Source organism: Myxine glutinosa, chromosome 3 (assembly GCF_964187855.1).
Source record: "Myxine glutinosa chromosome 3, kmMyxGlut1.1, whole genome shotgun sequence".
Lineage (NCBI taxonomy): Eukaryota > Metazoa > Chordata > Myxini > Myxiniformes > Myxinidae > Myxine > Myxine glutinosa.
Genome location: NC_136263.1, coordinates 26389108 through 26407800, shown reverse-complemented (window position 1 = coordinate 26407800; position 18693 = coordinate 26389108). Strand labels below are relative to the sequence as shown.

Genomic DNA, 18693 nt, shown 5'->3' with positions numbered 1-18693 from the left:
CCAAAACACACCTGAACAAGCCAAATCCTTCTGGGAGAATGTCCTGTGGACAGATTAGACCAAATTAGAGCTTTTTGGTAAAGCACATCATCTCTATGTTTACAGAAAACAAAATGAAGCCTTCCAAGAAAAAAACACCTTCCCCATCATCAAACATGGAGGAGGTTCAGTGATGTTTTGGGGTTGCTGTGCTGCCTCTGGCACTGGGTGCCTTGAATGTGTGCATGGCATCATGAAATCAGGAGATTACCAAGGCATTTTGGAGCGCAATGTTCAACCCAGTGTCAGAAAGCTGAGTCTCCGGCGAAGGTCATGGGTCTTGCAGCAGGACAATGACCCCAAACACACTTCAAAAAGCACCCAGGAATGGTTCAAGACAAAACGCCAGACTGTTCTGAAGTGACCAGCAATGAGTTCAGATGTAAATCCCATTGAACACCTGTGGGGAGATCTGAAAACAGTAGTTGGGAGAAGGCACCCTTCAAATCTGGGAGAACTGGAGCAGTTTGCACAAGAAGAGTGGGCCAAACTGCCAGAAGAGAGGTGGAGGAAGCTCATTCATTGCTATAGGAAGCACTTCACTGCAGTTATTTAGTCCAAAGGCTGTGCTACCAAATATTAAGTCGTGGGTGTCAATAATTTTGTCAATGCCATTTCTTTTTATTTTCTGATTTAAAAGGATATATTAAGTTCTGAATCTAAAACAAAGGTCCTGTTATATTAACAGTGAAATAAAGAATTGTGGAGACCAAATACTTTTGTGAATTTCAACTTATTTTTAGGGAAAATTGTGAGTTATTTGAAAAAAGTGCAAGGGTGCCAATATTTTTGGCCATGACTGTGTCACGTGGTATGGCAGCCATATTAGCTTGAAAGCAGATATGAAAAAAAAATCTCTTCTCTGAAACCGCTTCACCAATCGATGAGAAACCTGTCATGGCTTATGAAAATGTGATACTTAAAAACAGCTGAAGGAGTTTAAATCAAACTTGTTTATTTTTAGGACAGTCAACGAGGGCATCTATTCATAATCTGTCTGCAACTTTTGGAAATATATCGCTATATATAGTTTTTGGCACCGTCTCTCAATGGTGAAAAATCACTTTAAAAATTCTCATATCCAGATCTGGATCTTCATCAAAATCTAATCAATTCTTCCTTGTCACACACCAATCTATGGACCAAGTTTCGTCCGAATCCGTTCATAACTTTCTAAGATATCCTGCTCACAGACAAATAAACATACAGACAGACAGACGTGAAAACATAATCTCCATACACCTTCAGTGGTGGAGATAATTATTTCATGATGGTGATTCTCTTGTAACAACTGCAAAAGGATAATAAACATAGGCCGATGTAATTTGCTACTTTTGAAAAGTGAATTATTTCAGATTAATTTTCTATTTCTAAAGTTAACTAAATGAGTAAAATCTAAACTTGCAAAAGGAATCAATAATACAATCTGAAAAGAGCCAAAGTGGCATTTCAATTTCACGTGACAAGTCATGCATCTCGTTTGCCTGTTTGGCCTTCACATCCGAGGACATACGAGCTCGTGATGTTGCTATCCCAGTTCAAATCCTATGTGCCGTGATCGTTTGTCTTGTCTTCCAATATCCATCAGATTCATGCAATAGTACACAGAGTCGTTATCCTCCATGCAATATCCACATAGCTTCTCCATCATAACCAAAAACCCCAAAACAACCCCTCCATTTCTTTCTTACAGGCCGACATCACTGGCCTACGCCGGACACAACAAATCTACAAATTACGAAAATAAAGGCTTTGGTTGAGAGGGTCTATAAAGCTCCATTCATACAATCCAAATGCAGTTGATGGGACCAGATGTTTGCTTTGATGAGGTGCATTAAATGGCCTTTTATGAAGATGAAGGGGATTCAATTTGAGAGAATGTCAGTTTCGTGGGTAAAGCAGGGAGCAGATTGTAAAAAAGGCAGAAGGCACAGCTGTATCATTAGAGCCAAATAAAGGTATATTTATTCCATCAATCCAGTGGCCATTTCATCCCAACCTACACCAATGGATTGAAAAGGATTAACTTGTGTCACCCAATCTTTTGAAGAGATTGCAATTATAAGTGTGTCCACTGACTAGCAAAGGCATGCCGAAGGACAGGAAAGATAGGGTGTCAGACGGACACAACGAAAGATCTTAAAGCGTAACATGCTGATGCTGGACACAAAGCATACTTGTGCCCTCTATTGGTGGAATCTTTCATGAAAATAATTTCATGTTTGACCTATTTGGGATCATCACAGAGTTACATTAGAAGAGCCATCACAGACTTACATCACAGTTTCATTCCTGTGCGCAAAATAAAATCAATGGCCTAAAGTTTCATCACTAAGTCACAAACCTGGGAGGAAGATGGGTAGAGGCATCTCTGAGGGATGGATGGGGAGAGGAACCACTTCGACTCGGGGTGGATAAGGTGAGGAACCACAAAGACTCAGGGTGGATAAGGTGAGGAACCACCAAGACCCGGGGTGGATGGGGTGAGGAACCATCAAGACTCGGGGTGGATGGGGGTGAGGAACCACCAAGACTCGGGGTGGATAGGGTGAGGAACCACCAAGACTCGGAATGGATGGGGTGAGGAACCACCACGACTCGGGGTGGATGGGGTGAGGAACCACCACGACTCGGGGTGGATGGGGTGAGGAACCATCACGACTCGGGGTGGATGGGGTGAGGAACCACCACGACTCGGGGTGGATGGGGTGAGGAACCACCACGACTCGGGGTGGATGGGGTGAGGAACCACCACGACTCAGGGTGGATGGGGTGAGGAACCACCCCGATTCGGGGTGGATGGGGTGATGCACGCTCGAAGTTAAGTAATTGTCACATTTGTATTTTTGTCGAAACTGTATTTATCTTACGTGTGTGTACCTTTTGCGTGTCCCTGGGAAGATTATTATCGGTGTTAATCTTTCATACCTGTAAAAAATAGTCGAGTATTTCGTGCCACGTGGCCTAGTTGTTGAAGCTTCCGACCTTGAGGCTTGGTTCTCTCCGGGGCATCCAAAGCGGTTATTTTTACCTTCGCAAAAGCGGAAGGTTATGTTTTGATCGCTGTGTATTTATTTGTATGTCTGTGTGTGTGTGTGTATGTTATTCGCATAACTCAAAAAGTATTCAACCGAATTGCATGAAATTTGGTGGGATGATTGGTTATTATACGGGACACATTTGATTAGATTTTGGGAGCAATCGGGTCAAAGGTCAAGGTCAAGGTCATGAAAAGGTCAAAATCGTATTTTTGTTGTTCTGTTCCCTACACTCCCATGCCAAGTACAGAACAGTAGCTGCGGCGAAGGTATGCGCTCTACCGAGTGCCCGTTCTAGTTTCATTCGTGTGTTTGTCAAATTTCAACTCGTTATTTTATCGTCTATGCGTAATATTGTTTGTTTATAGTTACTTTTGGTTTGAATTTCCTGTAACTCGTAATTAATTAATCGTGTTCTGCCTCGCGTGTGCGGCCTTGTACCCCCATTGGTGTTTGTTTACTTAACTCCCCTACATCGTGTTTTGCTTGGCTCTTAGTTTTTTCCCTTCTACCCCGAACATAATACTCTTTTTCTAACGTTTTAAATCCCCACCCCCCCCAAAAAAAAAGAAAAAAAGAAAAAAAGAAAAAAAAAACATTAATTTTTCCTTTCTCCACGTATGCTGTTTGTCTCATCCTGTACTTTCTGTCGAGGTGTGCTGTTCGCCCCGCCCCCATTATCTCCTTGCCATCCACCTTTTGCCCTGTCCACGTGACTCGTGGTGGTCCCTCTCGGCTCTCCCCCCGTTGGTACTTTGTGCATATAAGATTGTTTACGGTTCTGTTTTAATATTATTTAAATATGTATAAACTTTCCCCTTCAGTGTTTTATTCAGTGGTATATTACAACAAGCTGTTTTTCTTCCTATTTAAAAGGCTTTTTTCAAATTCCTCTCCATCTCATTCCATGTCAAAAAAAAGAAATTCAATCTCTTATATGTCTCCCTCACTACATGGTCTAAATTCACATTCATTCCACCCCTCCTCCATCGTTCTGAATCGGATTGCTAACTTGAAAATCACAACAAACCCAATTTGTTATCAATGTTTGTCTTTCATTAATCATCCATTTTCGAAACTCCCCTCTTGCCCCTCCCCTCCAAATCCCCCCCCCCTTGCACCGACACTCCTAAACTCCCCCCTTGCCCCTCCACTCCTAAACTCCCCCCTTGCCCCTCCACTCCTGAACTCCCTCCTTGCCCTTCCCCTCCTAAACTCCCCTCTTGCCCCTCCCCTCCAAATCCCCCCCCTTGCACCTACACTCCTAAACTCCCCCCTTGCCCCTCCACTCCTAAACTCCCCCCTTGCCCCTCCACTCCTAAACTCCCCCCTTGCCCCTCCACTCCTAAACTCCCCCCTTGCCCCTCCCCTCCTAAACTCCCCCCTTGCCCCTCCCCTCCTAAACTCCCCCCCCAACCCCTCCCATTCAAATCTCCCCCCATACCATTCCTCTCCAATTCTCCCTCCTCCCCTCTCCTCCTCAAAGCTGCCTCCTCCCCACTTCGTCTCCCTTCTATCTCATACCTCCACCCCCCCCCCCAACCTTCTACTTTCCTCTGCCCCCCCTCAAACAACTCCTCACTGTGCCTCATCCCTTCACCATCAAACCTTTCATCCTCCTCATCCTTCCCTTTCTTGGAACTCTTCTGTAATCTCTGACACACTATCAACTGCTCTCCCTACCTCCCCCTCTCATCCTTCATCTTACCCTACTCCTCCCCTCCCCTGTCCTGTACCCGATGCTCCCCCTCTCTCTTCATTAACGGTATGGACCTCAAACATCCGGGGCCTTCGCTCAAACCTGACTGATCTCTCCATACAGGTTGCTTCTGACAATCCAGACTTGATCTGCTTAACAGAGACTTTCCTTCTTCAAGATGTCTCCGATTCCTTAACATCTCTTCCTGGTTACACCCTCCTCCGGCATGATAGACCTGAGCCTCGTCCTGGTGGTGGGGTGTCTATCTTTATCAAAAACTCTCTTCCTCACTCTCCTTGCACTGCCCTCTCTCCTCCTCACCCCCAGGAGTACCTCTGGCTACGGCTTCCTCTCCGCTCCCACCTTTTGTTCATATGTGTTCTGTACCGTCCTCGAAACAGTGATGACTCCATTTACATTTCACTGGCTGACAACATGGACCAACTTCTATCCACTCATCCCAACTCTCTCTTCCTCATATGTGGTGACATCAACTGTCATCATGCCAGCTGGTTGGGTGTGGGTTCCTCTCTCACCAGTCATGGCACCTCAGCAAAGGACTTCTGTGACTCACTGGGATTGACACAATCTGTCAATTTCCCGACCCGGATCTCAGCCAATGGAGTATCTTCTCTTCTAGACTTGGTTATGACAAACTTCCCTGCTAATGTCTGCTGCTCATCTTCTGCTCCAATCGGTTCTTCTGATCATGTGCTTGTCAAAGTGGACATCTCTCTGGCCATTCTCAGAGAGCCTCCTCAGCGTCGACGAGTCTGGCATTTCACTCAGGCCGACTGGGACGGTCTTCAAGCAGCCATCAATCGTCTGGATTGGTCTCCCATCTCCACTGCCTCTGACATCAATTCTTCCTGGGAATTCTTCCAAAGCAAACTGCTCTCTCTCATGCACAGATTTATGCCATCTCGTCTTCAGTTGTCTTACCCTTCCTCCCGTCCATGGTACACTGAATCTTGTGGTGAGGCAGTTGCCCTGAAACAACTTGCCTTTGCCTCTTGGAAGGCAAATCCAACTGAAGGCAATCTCAGTTCCTTCCACCAAGCTCGGAACAAGTGTGTGTCTACGCTCAGGAGTGCCAGGAAGCACTATCTCTCCACACTCAAGAATGAACTCTCAAACCTGTCTCCTTCCTCCAAATCCTGGTGGCGTCTGGTCAAATCCGTTTCTGGTGTTTGTTCCCCCTCCATCCCCTCCCTTACCTCAAATGGCCACACAGTTGACATCGCACATGACAAAGCCGAATGCCTCAACTCTGTGTTTGCCTCAAAATCTTGTGTCCCAAACCCATCTCTCTCTGTTCCCACCCTTCCCAGTCGAACCCAACTGCTCCTGGACTCTGTGTCCTTCTCTCCTGACAAGGTGGAGGAGTTTTTGTCTAACCTCGACTCTGATTCTGCAACTGGACCAGACGGCATCAGCCCACGGGTCCTAAAATCCTGCTCTGCTGCTCTATCTCACCCTCTCTCTGTCATTTTCACCCTCTCTTTTGCTCAAGGTCATCTGCCAGCATCCTGGAAATCAGCAAACATTACCGCTTTATACAAAAAAGGTGCAAAAACAGATTCTTGCAACTACAGACCAATCAGCCTGCTCCCAATTATCAGCAAAGTCATGGAATCCATCATTGCTTCGGATATGAAATCTTTCCTCTTCTCCAACGGCTTGATCTCTGATCATCAATTTGGTTTCAGACCAGGTCACTCTACTCTGGACATGCTGCTTCTGCTGTCTCAACAATGGATGGAGGTCCTCAATGCCAAACAGGAAATCAGAGCTGTCTCCCTCGACATATCACGTGCCTTCGATACGGTCTGGCACCCAGCTCTGCTCACCAAACTCTCCTCCTATGGTATCCATGGAAATCTCCATGCATGGCTTGCGGACTTCCTCTCTGGTCGTAGTCAACGTGTGGCCCTGAATGGATTTCTCTCAACTCCCCTTCCTGTTCAGGCTGGAGTTCCCCAAGGCAGTGTTCTGGGCCCTGTGCTTTTTCTGGTCTTTATCAATGATCTCTCCGACTCTCTGGAAAATCCTCTCTATCTCTTTGCTGATGACTCCACTCTCTGCCGCTCCATTCCTCTTCCCTCAGATCGGCAGGCTGCAGCCTCCTCACTCTCTGAAGACTTGGACAAAATCACAGACTGGTCAAACAAGTGGAACATGTCTTTCAATCCTGACAAATCTCACACTCTTACTATGTCTCTCCGAAAAGATCGACTGGACAACCCTCCCATCTACTTTCTCAACAATCCTCTCCAAGAAGTTCTGTCGCTCAAGCTTTTGGGTCTCACTATCTGCCATGATCTTTCTTGGGAAAACCACATTTCCAAGCTGGCCTCCAAAGCCAGTCGCCGACTGGGCATCCTCCGTCGTGCGAAGTCCTTCCTCGGCACACCTGAGCTCCTCACCACATACAAGGCTTTCATCCGCAGCTCAATGGAATACTGTTCTCCCCTATGGGCCGGTGCTCCTGCCTCACACCTAGCTCGGCTTCACGCTGTCGAAACCAAAGCTTTCAGAATTATTGGAATCTCCCGCGATGAAGCTATCTCTGAGGGCCTTTCACTCACTCACCGCAGGCAGGTAGGTGGTCTTTCTGTCTTCTACCGACTCCTCTCCGGCCTTGCACCCCCAGCTCTCTCTGTGCTCTGTCCCCCAAATATTCCTACAGGTCGCACAAGATCTGCCAGCAACCCTCTGATGGTTAAACTGCCGAAATCTCGGCTCTCTGCTCACCTTCATTCTTTCATTCCTCTTTTCTCCCGCCTCTGGAACAAACTCCCTCACTCCCTTCAATCCCACTCGTCCCTCCAGGTCTTTAAAACAGCTGTTCACCACCATCTATCTTCCCCCATCCAAAACCTTGATCTTTTCTACCCCCGCTAATTCACCCAAGATCCACCTTGTTTGAAATTCCAACTTCTTTCCTGGAAGTCCTGGCAGTGTCCATATGTTTTATACCTCTCCCACCCCCCCCCCCTTCCCATGCCCCCGCCCCAAATGCCCTCTCCCTCTCACAGATCTCTCGATGTCTCCATGTCTCTCGGTCCCTGCTCTCAAATGTTGTGTTTGTGTCCTTCCTCCTCTCTCCCCATCTTGTCTACCGCTCCCGATGTTATATGTTTTATGTGTCGGTTTGTCTTTCTGTGTGATTAATGTTCGCTCTTTCACGAGCCTCGATCTTGTATGCAAAAAAAAACAAAAAAAAACGGGGTGGATGGGGTGAGGAACCACCAGGACTCGGGGTGGATGGGGTGAGGTCGTGTTAAAAACAATTTTTTAGGAACAGTTTTAAACTCTATTTCATAGACAGGTTTTCAAAATTTACAAGTCCAAGCCAATTATAGCTGTACTGTCCCTGCTTTCTTTGCACATTAAAAAAGGAAAGCCTCAATCTCAATTTTCAAGTCACTCCACAGATAAAAGTTTGGAAAAAAGTCAATTAGAGATGTGATGTTTTCAATGAAAACTTAAACTAGTTCACAATACGAGTATAGATGGACAAATTACAAATGTCCATTTAAAGATTGTGAAAGGTTTTGGTGCCGCAGGAGGTGTGGGGCGAGGGTGGAAGTGTGATACAGTAGGTGCGGTGGTGCTCACCGTTAGCTAGGTGAGAGTTACGACCCTCACTAAGAACAGCCTTGATGCGCTCGTAGCAGGCAAAGTAGAGGGCATGCGCAGGCCCAGCACCAGTCGCCATTGCATTGACTCCACGAACGGGTCTCCAAATGCCTTCAGTGCGCACGATGGTTAGAAGAGCGTGGAACACGTTTCGGTATGCAGCACGTGGGTCAGGACGCAGGCTCTGCATTCGTGTCTGCAGCACACATACCATGCATGGTTCAGGTCTCTACATTTCATCCATCGGTGGCAGCACTACTGCTAATCTCACCATTCAGTGCCGCCTAATCCGGTTTGAATGGGAAAATGAGGGTTAACAAAATTCCACAAGTCATGTTTGGCTTTTCATACATTTATAGGCAAAACTTTCAGAGCATCAGCACTGCTTGTGTGCAAAAAGCTAAGGATATCCAGATTGCTCAGGGCACTATCATAACACCCAATGACCAAGTTTAATGGGCATCTCAGCAGAAATCAGACCTCAAATTATCAATGCTCATAATTGAGTCTCGTGTTTATTCCAATACTATGCATTCATAATGGGGTGATGTCGAAAAATCCTTTCTGAAGAGTCATGAAGCAGTGCCCCCTTGTGGCAAATGCATTCACTATAAAGTTATCAACCAAAACGGTTTGCAACATCACGGTGATTCAGATAACCTCACCATTTTTACATCTCAACTCTACGTTTTCACATCAGATACAATTGAACAATAGTTTGCAAACCAAGCTCAGTCCCTCTCATGTAGTTTGGACAGATGGCTTTATAAAGAAACATGTACACGGACAGAGACGTACATGAGAAGCTAGACTACCTGCATTGCCCATGTTTAACATCCTCGACTGAGTTAGCGTTTTTCAAAAAATAAACCATTTCACTTGGTCACTGATAGGGATTCAAGTATGTTTGGAAAATTACTTTGAGCTTATGTCAGTATTCATGGCATGCAGAAAACTATACTTCAAATTTGACCAACTTCAACTGAGTGAAATTTTGGAAAAAACTCTCCAAATATGAAGTCCTCTAAAAAATTGTATATAATTGCTGTATTTACATACTTACACAATTAGGTGTTGAACATGTCAAAATAGTGACTATATATGGATTCATCATGATGTACGCGCAAACACACGTGTGCGTACACACACACACACACACACACACACACACACACACACACACACACACACACACACACACACACACACACACACACACACACACACACCTAACCCTCATAGTACAAGAAAATATTACCGCGCGGACCCCTCCGGTTAATACCAGGGACCGCGGAAGACCAGAACGGCTTTAAAGGAGGCGACGACCAAACACGGATTCGCTATAAAACGCGGGAAGAGAAGAAGGGAAGAGGAAGAAGCGGGAGCGCGTAACTGTGGAAGGGGAACGAACTCAAACGGACACCAGAGTTGAAGGGAATGAGAAATAATAAAAGGATTTATTGTAATAAGGATCGGGACAGGAAACGCGATGATAAATCAAATTCCTAAATTGGGATCCCACACACCAGACTCAACAAAAGGACACAGGGATGAATGAACAAAATAAATCGTCGTGTACTTGTGAATGTAGGGTGCGGTCTTATCTGTCCGTCGTCTTGCAGTGTATCGTCCAATGGTGCTCCAAACTCCGGTGCGGAGAAATCCTCCGTCCGCCTCGCATGCTTCGCGAGGCCCGAGCCAACGCCCTCGCCGTTTGCACAAGAGGTCCCGCCCGTTCACAGCACCGAGCCTCGCTCCCGCACCACACAGATGGTGAACCCACGACCACCAGGACCTCTCAAGACCAAGAAGAAGCGCAAGGGCTTCAAGCACAGAGAGATATCGTGCAGCGCAAGACAGCCAGAGACATGCAGCGCAAGAGGCAGAGAGTGCAAGGGCTAGAGCTAGCGCTAGAGCTGCTGAAATGTCGTGCAGCGCACTTTTATAACCTGGGCGGTGACGTCAGCCTTGGCACGCCACCAACCAGTGCCTTCCACCGAACCTTCCAGCTCCTTCCCTCCAATCACACGTTCCCTGTGGCGTGGTCATAGCTCGTGGTGTAGCTGACGGCGGCCACCCGGCGGTGCCCCGTTCTGGCTTCTTCCAAAGTCGTTGTAAGGGATGGGGATTTAATTACTGTGTGCGCTAAAGGGCCTATCTAAGTGTTTATATGGGTATGCATTGCCATAAGGGACAAAGGTTTGATTACCAGGTGTGACACACAAGGCTGTTATCTTTAATCCCTACAACTACCTAGCACACAAACATCCTGGTATGTTCACAGGTATTCTCCTGAACCGACAAACCGGACTAAGCACACAGAAGTTATTACAAGGTAGATAGATTCCCTATCGTGACAGTCGAATACCTACCTAAACAGATCTACCTGGCTCTAGATATTGCTCTACCCCACCGACATAACAATATACAAACAAAAAACCATGAAACAGCCGCATCTCCATCATGAGCAACAAGTGGTTTCATTGAATAAACCACCGTTTAGAGGCCATTTTTCCCCGCAAAGCGGGGGTTGGCCTTTTCGGGGACCGTGGTTGTTGTTTTTTTTTTTTGGTCCCCTTTTTGAAGCAATGTTTTACGGCCGGATGCCCTTCCTGACGCCAACCCTTTTTGTCGCCTTTTTACGACAAACAGGGAATTACCAGTGAACTGGTACTCAAATAGCCGACCTCGGAAGGATGACAGGCTGAGTCAACCCCCCTGGCGTTAATTCAGCGATCGACCGGGATTCGAACCCAGGATCCTTGGTATCCTAAGCTGGCACCCTAGCCGCTAGCCCAACACCAAGTGGTTTCATTGAATGTTGCACAGAAATAGAAAATGACTTTACAAAGCAGGAAACAAGGGATATAGAAATGCAGGTCAATGAATGAAAGTCAAAGCTCAAAGACAATTATTTGTTTGAACGAAATGCTTTTGCTGGAAGATAACAAAATTATTATAAAAATGAAGTTAAGGCAACTGTGTAAGAATGTGGATGATCGGTTGAGTGCGTTTGCACAATTACGATTTTGAATTTTATAATCTAAAAAGCTGATCAAACAGATTGCACAGTCAATGTGCCAATACACATCATTTCCTAAATTATCTTGCACATAACAGATAGGCTTGATAATTAATCTGAACTGACAAAAAGAGCGGGTAAATTTTCAAGAAAATTAAACAAAACATGAATCACCTCCATTAAACCAGATATTAAACTTTATTCATAATCGAGGATTTAATAATCTCAATTACACCAGATATTAAACTTTATTTATAATCGAGGATTTAATAATCTCATTTACACCAGATATTAAACTTTATTCACAATTGAGGATTTAATAATCTCAATTACACCAGATGAATGAATGAATGAATGAATGAATGATCGTTTTAAGGCCATTTTCCCCGCTAGAGCGGGGGTTAGCCTTGCGGGCCCCATGACAGTCATGGTTCCCTGTTTGAGGCAATGTTTTTTTTATGGCCGGATGCCCTTCCTGGCGCCAACCCTTGGTCACGCTCTTACGATGCGAAGGGATACGGTGTACCTATTCTAAATCGGGGTACACACCGTGATCATTCATCCCAGCAAGCTGGTACTCAATTTGCCGACCTCGGAAGGATGACAGGCTGAGTCAACCCCCCTGGCGTTAATTCAGCGATCGACCGGGATTCAAACCCAGGATCTGAGGATCCCAAGCCGGCACCCTAACCGCTAAGCCAACACCAGGCTGACAATTACACCCTAACAATTACAACCTGACAACCCTAACAATTACACCAGATATTAAACTTTATTCATAATCGAGGATTTAATAATCTCAATTACACCAGATATTAAACTTTATTCATAATCGAGGATTTAATAATCTCATTTACACCAGATATTAAACTTTATTCACAATCGAGGATTTAATAATCTCAATTACACCAGATATTAAACTTTATTCATAATCGAGGATTTAATAATCTCAATTACAGCAGATATTAAACTTTATTCATAATCGAGGATTTAATAATCTCAATTACACCAGATATTAAACTTTATTCATAATCGAGGATTTAATAATCTCAATTACACCAGATATTAAACTTTATTCATAATCGAGGATTTAATAATCTCAATTACACCAGATATTAAACTTTATTCATAATCGAGGACTTAATAATCTCAATTACACCAGATATTAAACTTTATTTATAATCGAGGATTTAATAATCTCAATTACAGCAGATATTAAACTTTATTCATAATCGAGGATTTAATAATCTCAATTACACCAGATATTAAACTTTATTCATAATCGAGGATTTAATAATCTCAATTACACCAGATATTAAACTTTATTCATAATCGAGGACTTAATAATCTCAATTACACCAGATATTAAACTTTATTTATAATCGAGGATTTAATAATCTCAATTACACCAGATATTAAACTTTATTCATAATCGAGGATTTAATAATCTCAATTACACCGGATATTAAACTTTATTCATAATCGAGGATTTAATAATCTCAATTACACCAGATATTAAACTTTATTTATAATCGAGGATTTAATAATCTCAATTACAGCAGATATTAAACTTTATTCATAATCGAGGATTTAATAATCTCAATTACACCAGATATTAAACTTTATTCATAATCGAGGATTTAATAATCTCAATTACACCGGATATTAAACTTTATTCATAATCGAGGATTTAATAATCTCAATTACACCAGATATTAAACTTTATTTATAATCGAGGATTTAATAATCCCATTTACACCAGATATTAAACTTTATTCATTATCGAGGACTTCATAATCTCAATTACACCAGATATTAAACTTTATTCATAATCGGGGATTTAATAATCTCATTTACACCAGATATTAAACTTTATTCATAATCGAGGATTTAATAATCTCAATTACACCAGATATTAAACTTTATTCATAATCGAGGATTTAATAATCTCAATTACACCAGATATTAAACTTTATTTATCATCGAGGATTTAATAATCTCAATTACACCAGATATTAAACTTTATTCATAATCGAGGATTTGATAATCTCCATTACACCAGATACAACAACATGCATTTTAAAGGCCATTTTCCCTGCGAGAGCGGGGGTTAGCCTTGCGGTCCCCATGACAATCTTCTCCATTTTGCCCTATTTTCTGCATCTCTTCTTGTTAACCCCCTTGTCCACATTTCTTCTTCCACCATCTTTAGTCAAGTCTTTCTCGGTCTTCCCCGTCTTCTACTTCCTTCTGCATTCATTTCCATCACTCTTCTCAACCAGTCACTTTCATCCTTCCTCAACACATGACCAAACCATCTCAACCTGTTCCTCTTCACAGCATCAATCACAGGCTCTATTCCCATCATCTTTCGCAATTCATCATTTGTCTTCCTCTCTCTCAACGATACTCCGCACATCCGTCGAACCATTCGCAGTTCCACCCTTTCCAACCTTCGTTGCTGCTCTACGTTCATTACTCATGTCTCGCTCCCATAAATCATAACACTTCTCACACATGCAGCATACACCTTTCCCTTCAGCTTCAACGACACTCCCCTCATCATCAGCACGCCACTCAATTCCCGAAACTTCTTCCATGCACATCTCACTCGAGCAACCATTGCCGAGTCTGATCCACCTTCTCCATTCAGCATGTCTCCGAGGTAGCAAAATGTTTTCACACCTTCCAGCTTCACGCCGTCTCCAAGATCCAACTCAACATTTCCTCCATCTGCAGCTCCCTCTGTGCACACCTTACATTTGAATGTAGCTGCCACACTGGTTAATGACCCTCTCAGACCACTACATTTTTGATGAACCCACTCAGCGCACATTGTACACTGAAGGGAGTTCACTCCGACACCCTTCCTACACACAGCACAGGGCCACTTCCCAGTTCTTTCCACCTCACCACATGCTTTACCACTTGCCATCACCTTCGTCTTTCCGATATTCACCTTCAGACCTTTTGTCTCCATACATTCCTTCCACGTGTTCATCTTTTCCTTCAGTCCATCCATACTTTCCGCAATCAACACCAGATCATCTGCATATAACAACTCCCACGGTAAACCCTCCTTTACGTTCTGAGCCAGCACCTCAATCACAGCTACAAATAGTAGTGGACTTAGTATCGACCCCTGATGCACTCCCACCTTCACCTCAAACTCACCACTGTTCCCGTCCTTCGTCCTTACAGCTGTGCGCGCTCTTTTGTACATTGCCATCACTACTCTGATCAACCATTCCTCCACTCCTAACTTCCTCAATGCCCATATCAATACTTTGCGTGGAACCCGAACGAATGCTTTCTCCAGATCAACAAACCCAAGAAACAACTTCTTCCTCTTCTCCATGTACTTCTCCTGCAACTGCCTCACAATGAAAAGCGTGTCTGTCGTTCCTCTTCCTGGCATAAATCCAAACTGCATTTCGTCGATCTTCACTTTCTTCCTTATCCTCCTCTCCAACACCCTTTCCAATACCTTCATTCCATGCTCCAATAACTTTATCGCTCGGTACGAGCCACACTCCAGAGGGTCACCTTTCCCCTTGTATAGAGGGACGAGGGTACTCAGTTCCCAATCCACTGGAATGCGGCCTTCTTTCACCACCAGATTACAGATCTCTGTCATTCTCTTCACACCCCAACTTCCTGCTGCCTTCAACATATCTCCCACAACTCCCGTCGGCCCTCCCGCTTTTCTACCCTTCATTGCTTTTATCGCTTCCTCAACTTCCTTCTGAGTTATCTTCTCTGCCGGTCCTAAAACTGGGTTACTCTCTATGTTGCCATCCCATTCATTCTCTGTATTCAACAGTATTTCCATATATCTTTTCCATCTTCCTTTAATTCCATCTGGGTCGACAACGATTTGTCCCACTTCATCCTTCAAGCAACTCACGCCCATCACATCACACCTCTCTTTCGCTATCTGCTTTGCAATCCTGAATACTGCTTTCTGACCCTCTTCCGAATCCAAGCGTTCTCCGAACATTTTCCTACATGCCTCCTGCGCCTTTGCTGCCTCTTTCTTTGCAGCCTTCCTGGCTGCCTTATAACTTTCATGCTTTGCTGTTTCTGCTCCCGTACCCTTCGCCTTCTGCCACTCCTTGAACTTCTTCCTCTTCTCGTCAATCCTCTTTCCAACTTCATCATCCCACCACCATGTTTCCGAGTGCCTCGGTGGTCCTTTTGTCCATCCACATACCTCACCAACGGCTCCCAACAGACTAGCTTTCATTGACATCCAACCACTTTCAAGCTCAACCACATCATCCTCGACCCTACTCAGCCTCTCTTTTAATGCCTCCCTTACTGTCACCTCTTTCAACCTCCACACCTTCATTCTCGGTTGGTACTTCACCCGCCGAGCTCTCCTCGCATCTTTCACCCTTACGTCGCAGACAACCAAGTGGTGCTGTGAAACAGCCTCCTCCCCCAGGATCACCTTTGTGTCTCGGAGGTGCCCCCTATCTCGCCTACGCACCATCAGGTAGTCAACGGTTGTCGTCGACCCACCTGACGTGTATGTAACAAGCTTATTATCCTCTTTCTGGAACTGAGTATTACAAATCAGCTCCATCAGCAAACTCCAAAATCCTTTCACCTTCTCCATTTCTCACACCATATCCATAACCCCCATGAACTCCGTCAAAACCATCCATACTCCTTCCCACATGTCCATTTAGGTCTCCTCCTACCACAACAACTTCCTCATCTTTCACGTTTTCCATCAGCTTCTCTATCGCACACCAGAACTTGTCCTTCTCTTCATCGCTTCGACCAACCTGTGGAGCATATCCCGAGATGACGTTCACTAAGAGCTTTCCAATCATCATTTTCACCATCATCAACCTATCACTCACTCTAGTCACACTCACCACACTGTCTACAAACTCCTCAGAAAACAGGACACCAACACCATTCACGCCCTCCGGGCACCCTTGCCACACAAACTTGTATTTCTGTCCCTGCCTACCCTTCACCATTCTCACACCACTTCCCTTCCATCTCGTCTCTTGCACACAACATATGTCCACTCTTCTTCTGACCAATACTTCCACCACTTCTCCTGATCTCCCTGTCATTGTCCCTACATTCCATGTCCCAAACCTCAGAAACCGATCTCCACTTTGGGCTGTACCCTGCCCACATGTAGTTGTAATTGTCATGGTTCTCTTTTTGAGGCAATGTTTTTGTTGTTTTTTTATGGCCGGATGCCCTTCCGGATGCCAACCCTCTCAGTCGCCTCTTACGACACGCAGGGATACGGCGTACCTATTCTTATCCAGGGTACACACTGGGAAACGTTTAAAACATGGAAATTCTGGGGGGTGGGGTGGGCGGCGTCAGCATCACGGCTGCGGTTTAAACATATTTAAATAAATATTTAAACAAAACCATGAAAACAATCTGGGAAAAGTCTCTAAGTGAGAACGTGGATTTGAGACCAGATATTAAACTTTATTCATAATCGAGGATTTAATAAACTCAATTACACCAGATATGAAACTTTTTTCACAATCGAGGATTTAATAATCTCAATTCCACCAGATATTAAACTTTATTCATGATCGAGGATTTAATAATCTCAATTACACCAGATATTAAACTTTATTCATAATCGAGGATTTGATAATCTCCATTACACCAGATATTAAACTTTATTCATAATTTAGGATATAATAATCTCCAAAACACCAGATATTAAACTTTATTTATAATCGAGGATTTAATAATCTCCAAAACACCAGATATTAAACTTTATTCATAATTGAGGATTTAATAATCTCCAAAACAACAGATATTAAACTTTATTTATAATCGAGGATTTAATAATCTCCATCACACCAGATATTAAACTTTATCCATAATGGAGGATTTAATAATCTCCATTACACCAGATATAAACTTTATTCATAATCGAGGATTTCTTTTATCGGGAAAATAAAGGATAACAAGCGTTACGCCTAGGTCCCCCATCGGTGAAGTGATGCGAGTTGATAAAGTGGAAGACGCAAGGCGGACATCTTGGATTTTGACATGGCGACCCAATTTTCAATAGTGTTCTCTCTTATGCCTAGATACACCCACACACCAGATTAGAAGTTGGTACTTCGCTTATTTTTAAAGATATTCCGCTCACATGGTTCAGACATACATGGCGGCGGCCATCTTGGATTTTGACGTGGCGACCCAATTTTCAATAGAGTTCTTCCTTATAAGGATAGCGTTCTCTCTTATGCCTAGATACACCCACACACCAGATTAGAAGTTAGTAGTTCGTTCATTTTTCAAGATATTTCACTCACAAGGTTTTTTTTTTTGGTTTTTTTAAATACAAGATCGAGGCTCGTGAAAGAGCTAACATTAATCACACAGAAAGACAAACCGACACATAAAACATATAACATGAGGAGCGGTAGACAAGATGGGGAGAGAGGGGGAAGGACACAAACACAACATTTGAGAGCAGAGACATCAAGAGATCTGTGGGAGGGAGAGGGCTTTGGGGGGAGGTAGGCATGGGAAGGGGGGGGGGGGGGGGTTGGAGAGGTATAAAACATATGGACACTGCCAGGACTTCCAGGAAAGAAGTTGGAATTTCAAACAAAGTGGATCTGGGGTGAATTAGCGGGGGTAGAAAAGATCAAGGTTTTGGATGGGGGAAGATAAGAGATGGTGGTGAACAGCTGTTTTAAAGACCTGGAGGGAGGAGTGGGATTGAAGGGAGTGTGGGAGTTTGTTCCAGAGGCGGGAGAAAAGAGGAATGAAAAAGTGAAGGTGAGCAGAGAGCCGAGATTTCGGCAGTTTAACCATCAGAGGGTTGCTGGCAGATCTTGTGCGACCTGTAGGAATATTTGGGGGACAAAGCACAGAGAGAGCTGGGGAAGCAAGGCCGGAGAGGAGTCGGTAGAAGACAGAAAGACCACCTACCTGCCTGCGGTGAGTGAGAGAAAGGCCCTCGGAGATAGCTTCATCACGAGAGATTCCAATGATTCTGAAAGCTTTGGTTTCAACAGCGTGAAGCCGAGCTAGGTGTGAGGCAGGAGCACCGGCCCATAGGGGAGAACAGTATTCCATTGAGCTGCGGATGAAAGCCTTGTATGTGGTGAGGAGCTCAGGTGTGCCGAGGAAGGACTTCGCACGACGGAGGATGCCCAGTCGGCGACTGGCTTTGGAGGCCAGCTTGGAAATGTGGTTTTCCCAAGAAAGATCATGGCAGATAGTGAGACCCAAAAGCTTGA

General features: G+C 44.3%; 1 protein-coding gene across 2 annotated transcripts in view; it reads right to left on the bottom strand.

Moving 5' to 3' along the window:
* The window catches only part of LOC137423728 (mitoferrin-1), a 100199-nt gene that overhangs the window by 28900 nt on the left and 52606 nt on the right, over positions 1 to 18693 (bottom strand). For both annotated transcript variants that reach the window (XM_068111183.2, XM_068111184.2), the window contains exon 2: positions 8398 to 8614. In XM_068111183.2, coding sequence (XP_067967284.1) covers positions 8398 to 8614 — 217 coding nt within the window. The remainder of the gene's footprint in view (positions 1 to 8397; positions 8615 to 18693) is intronic.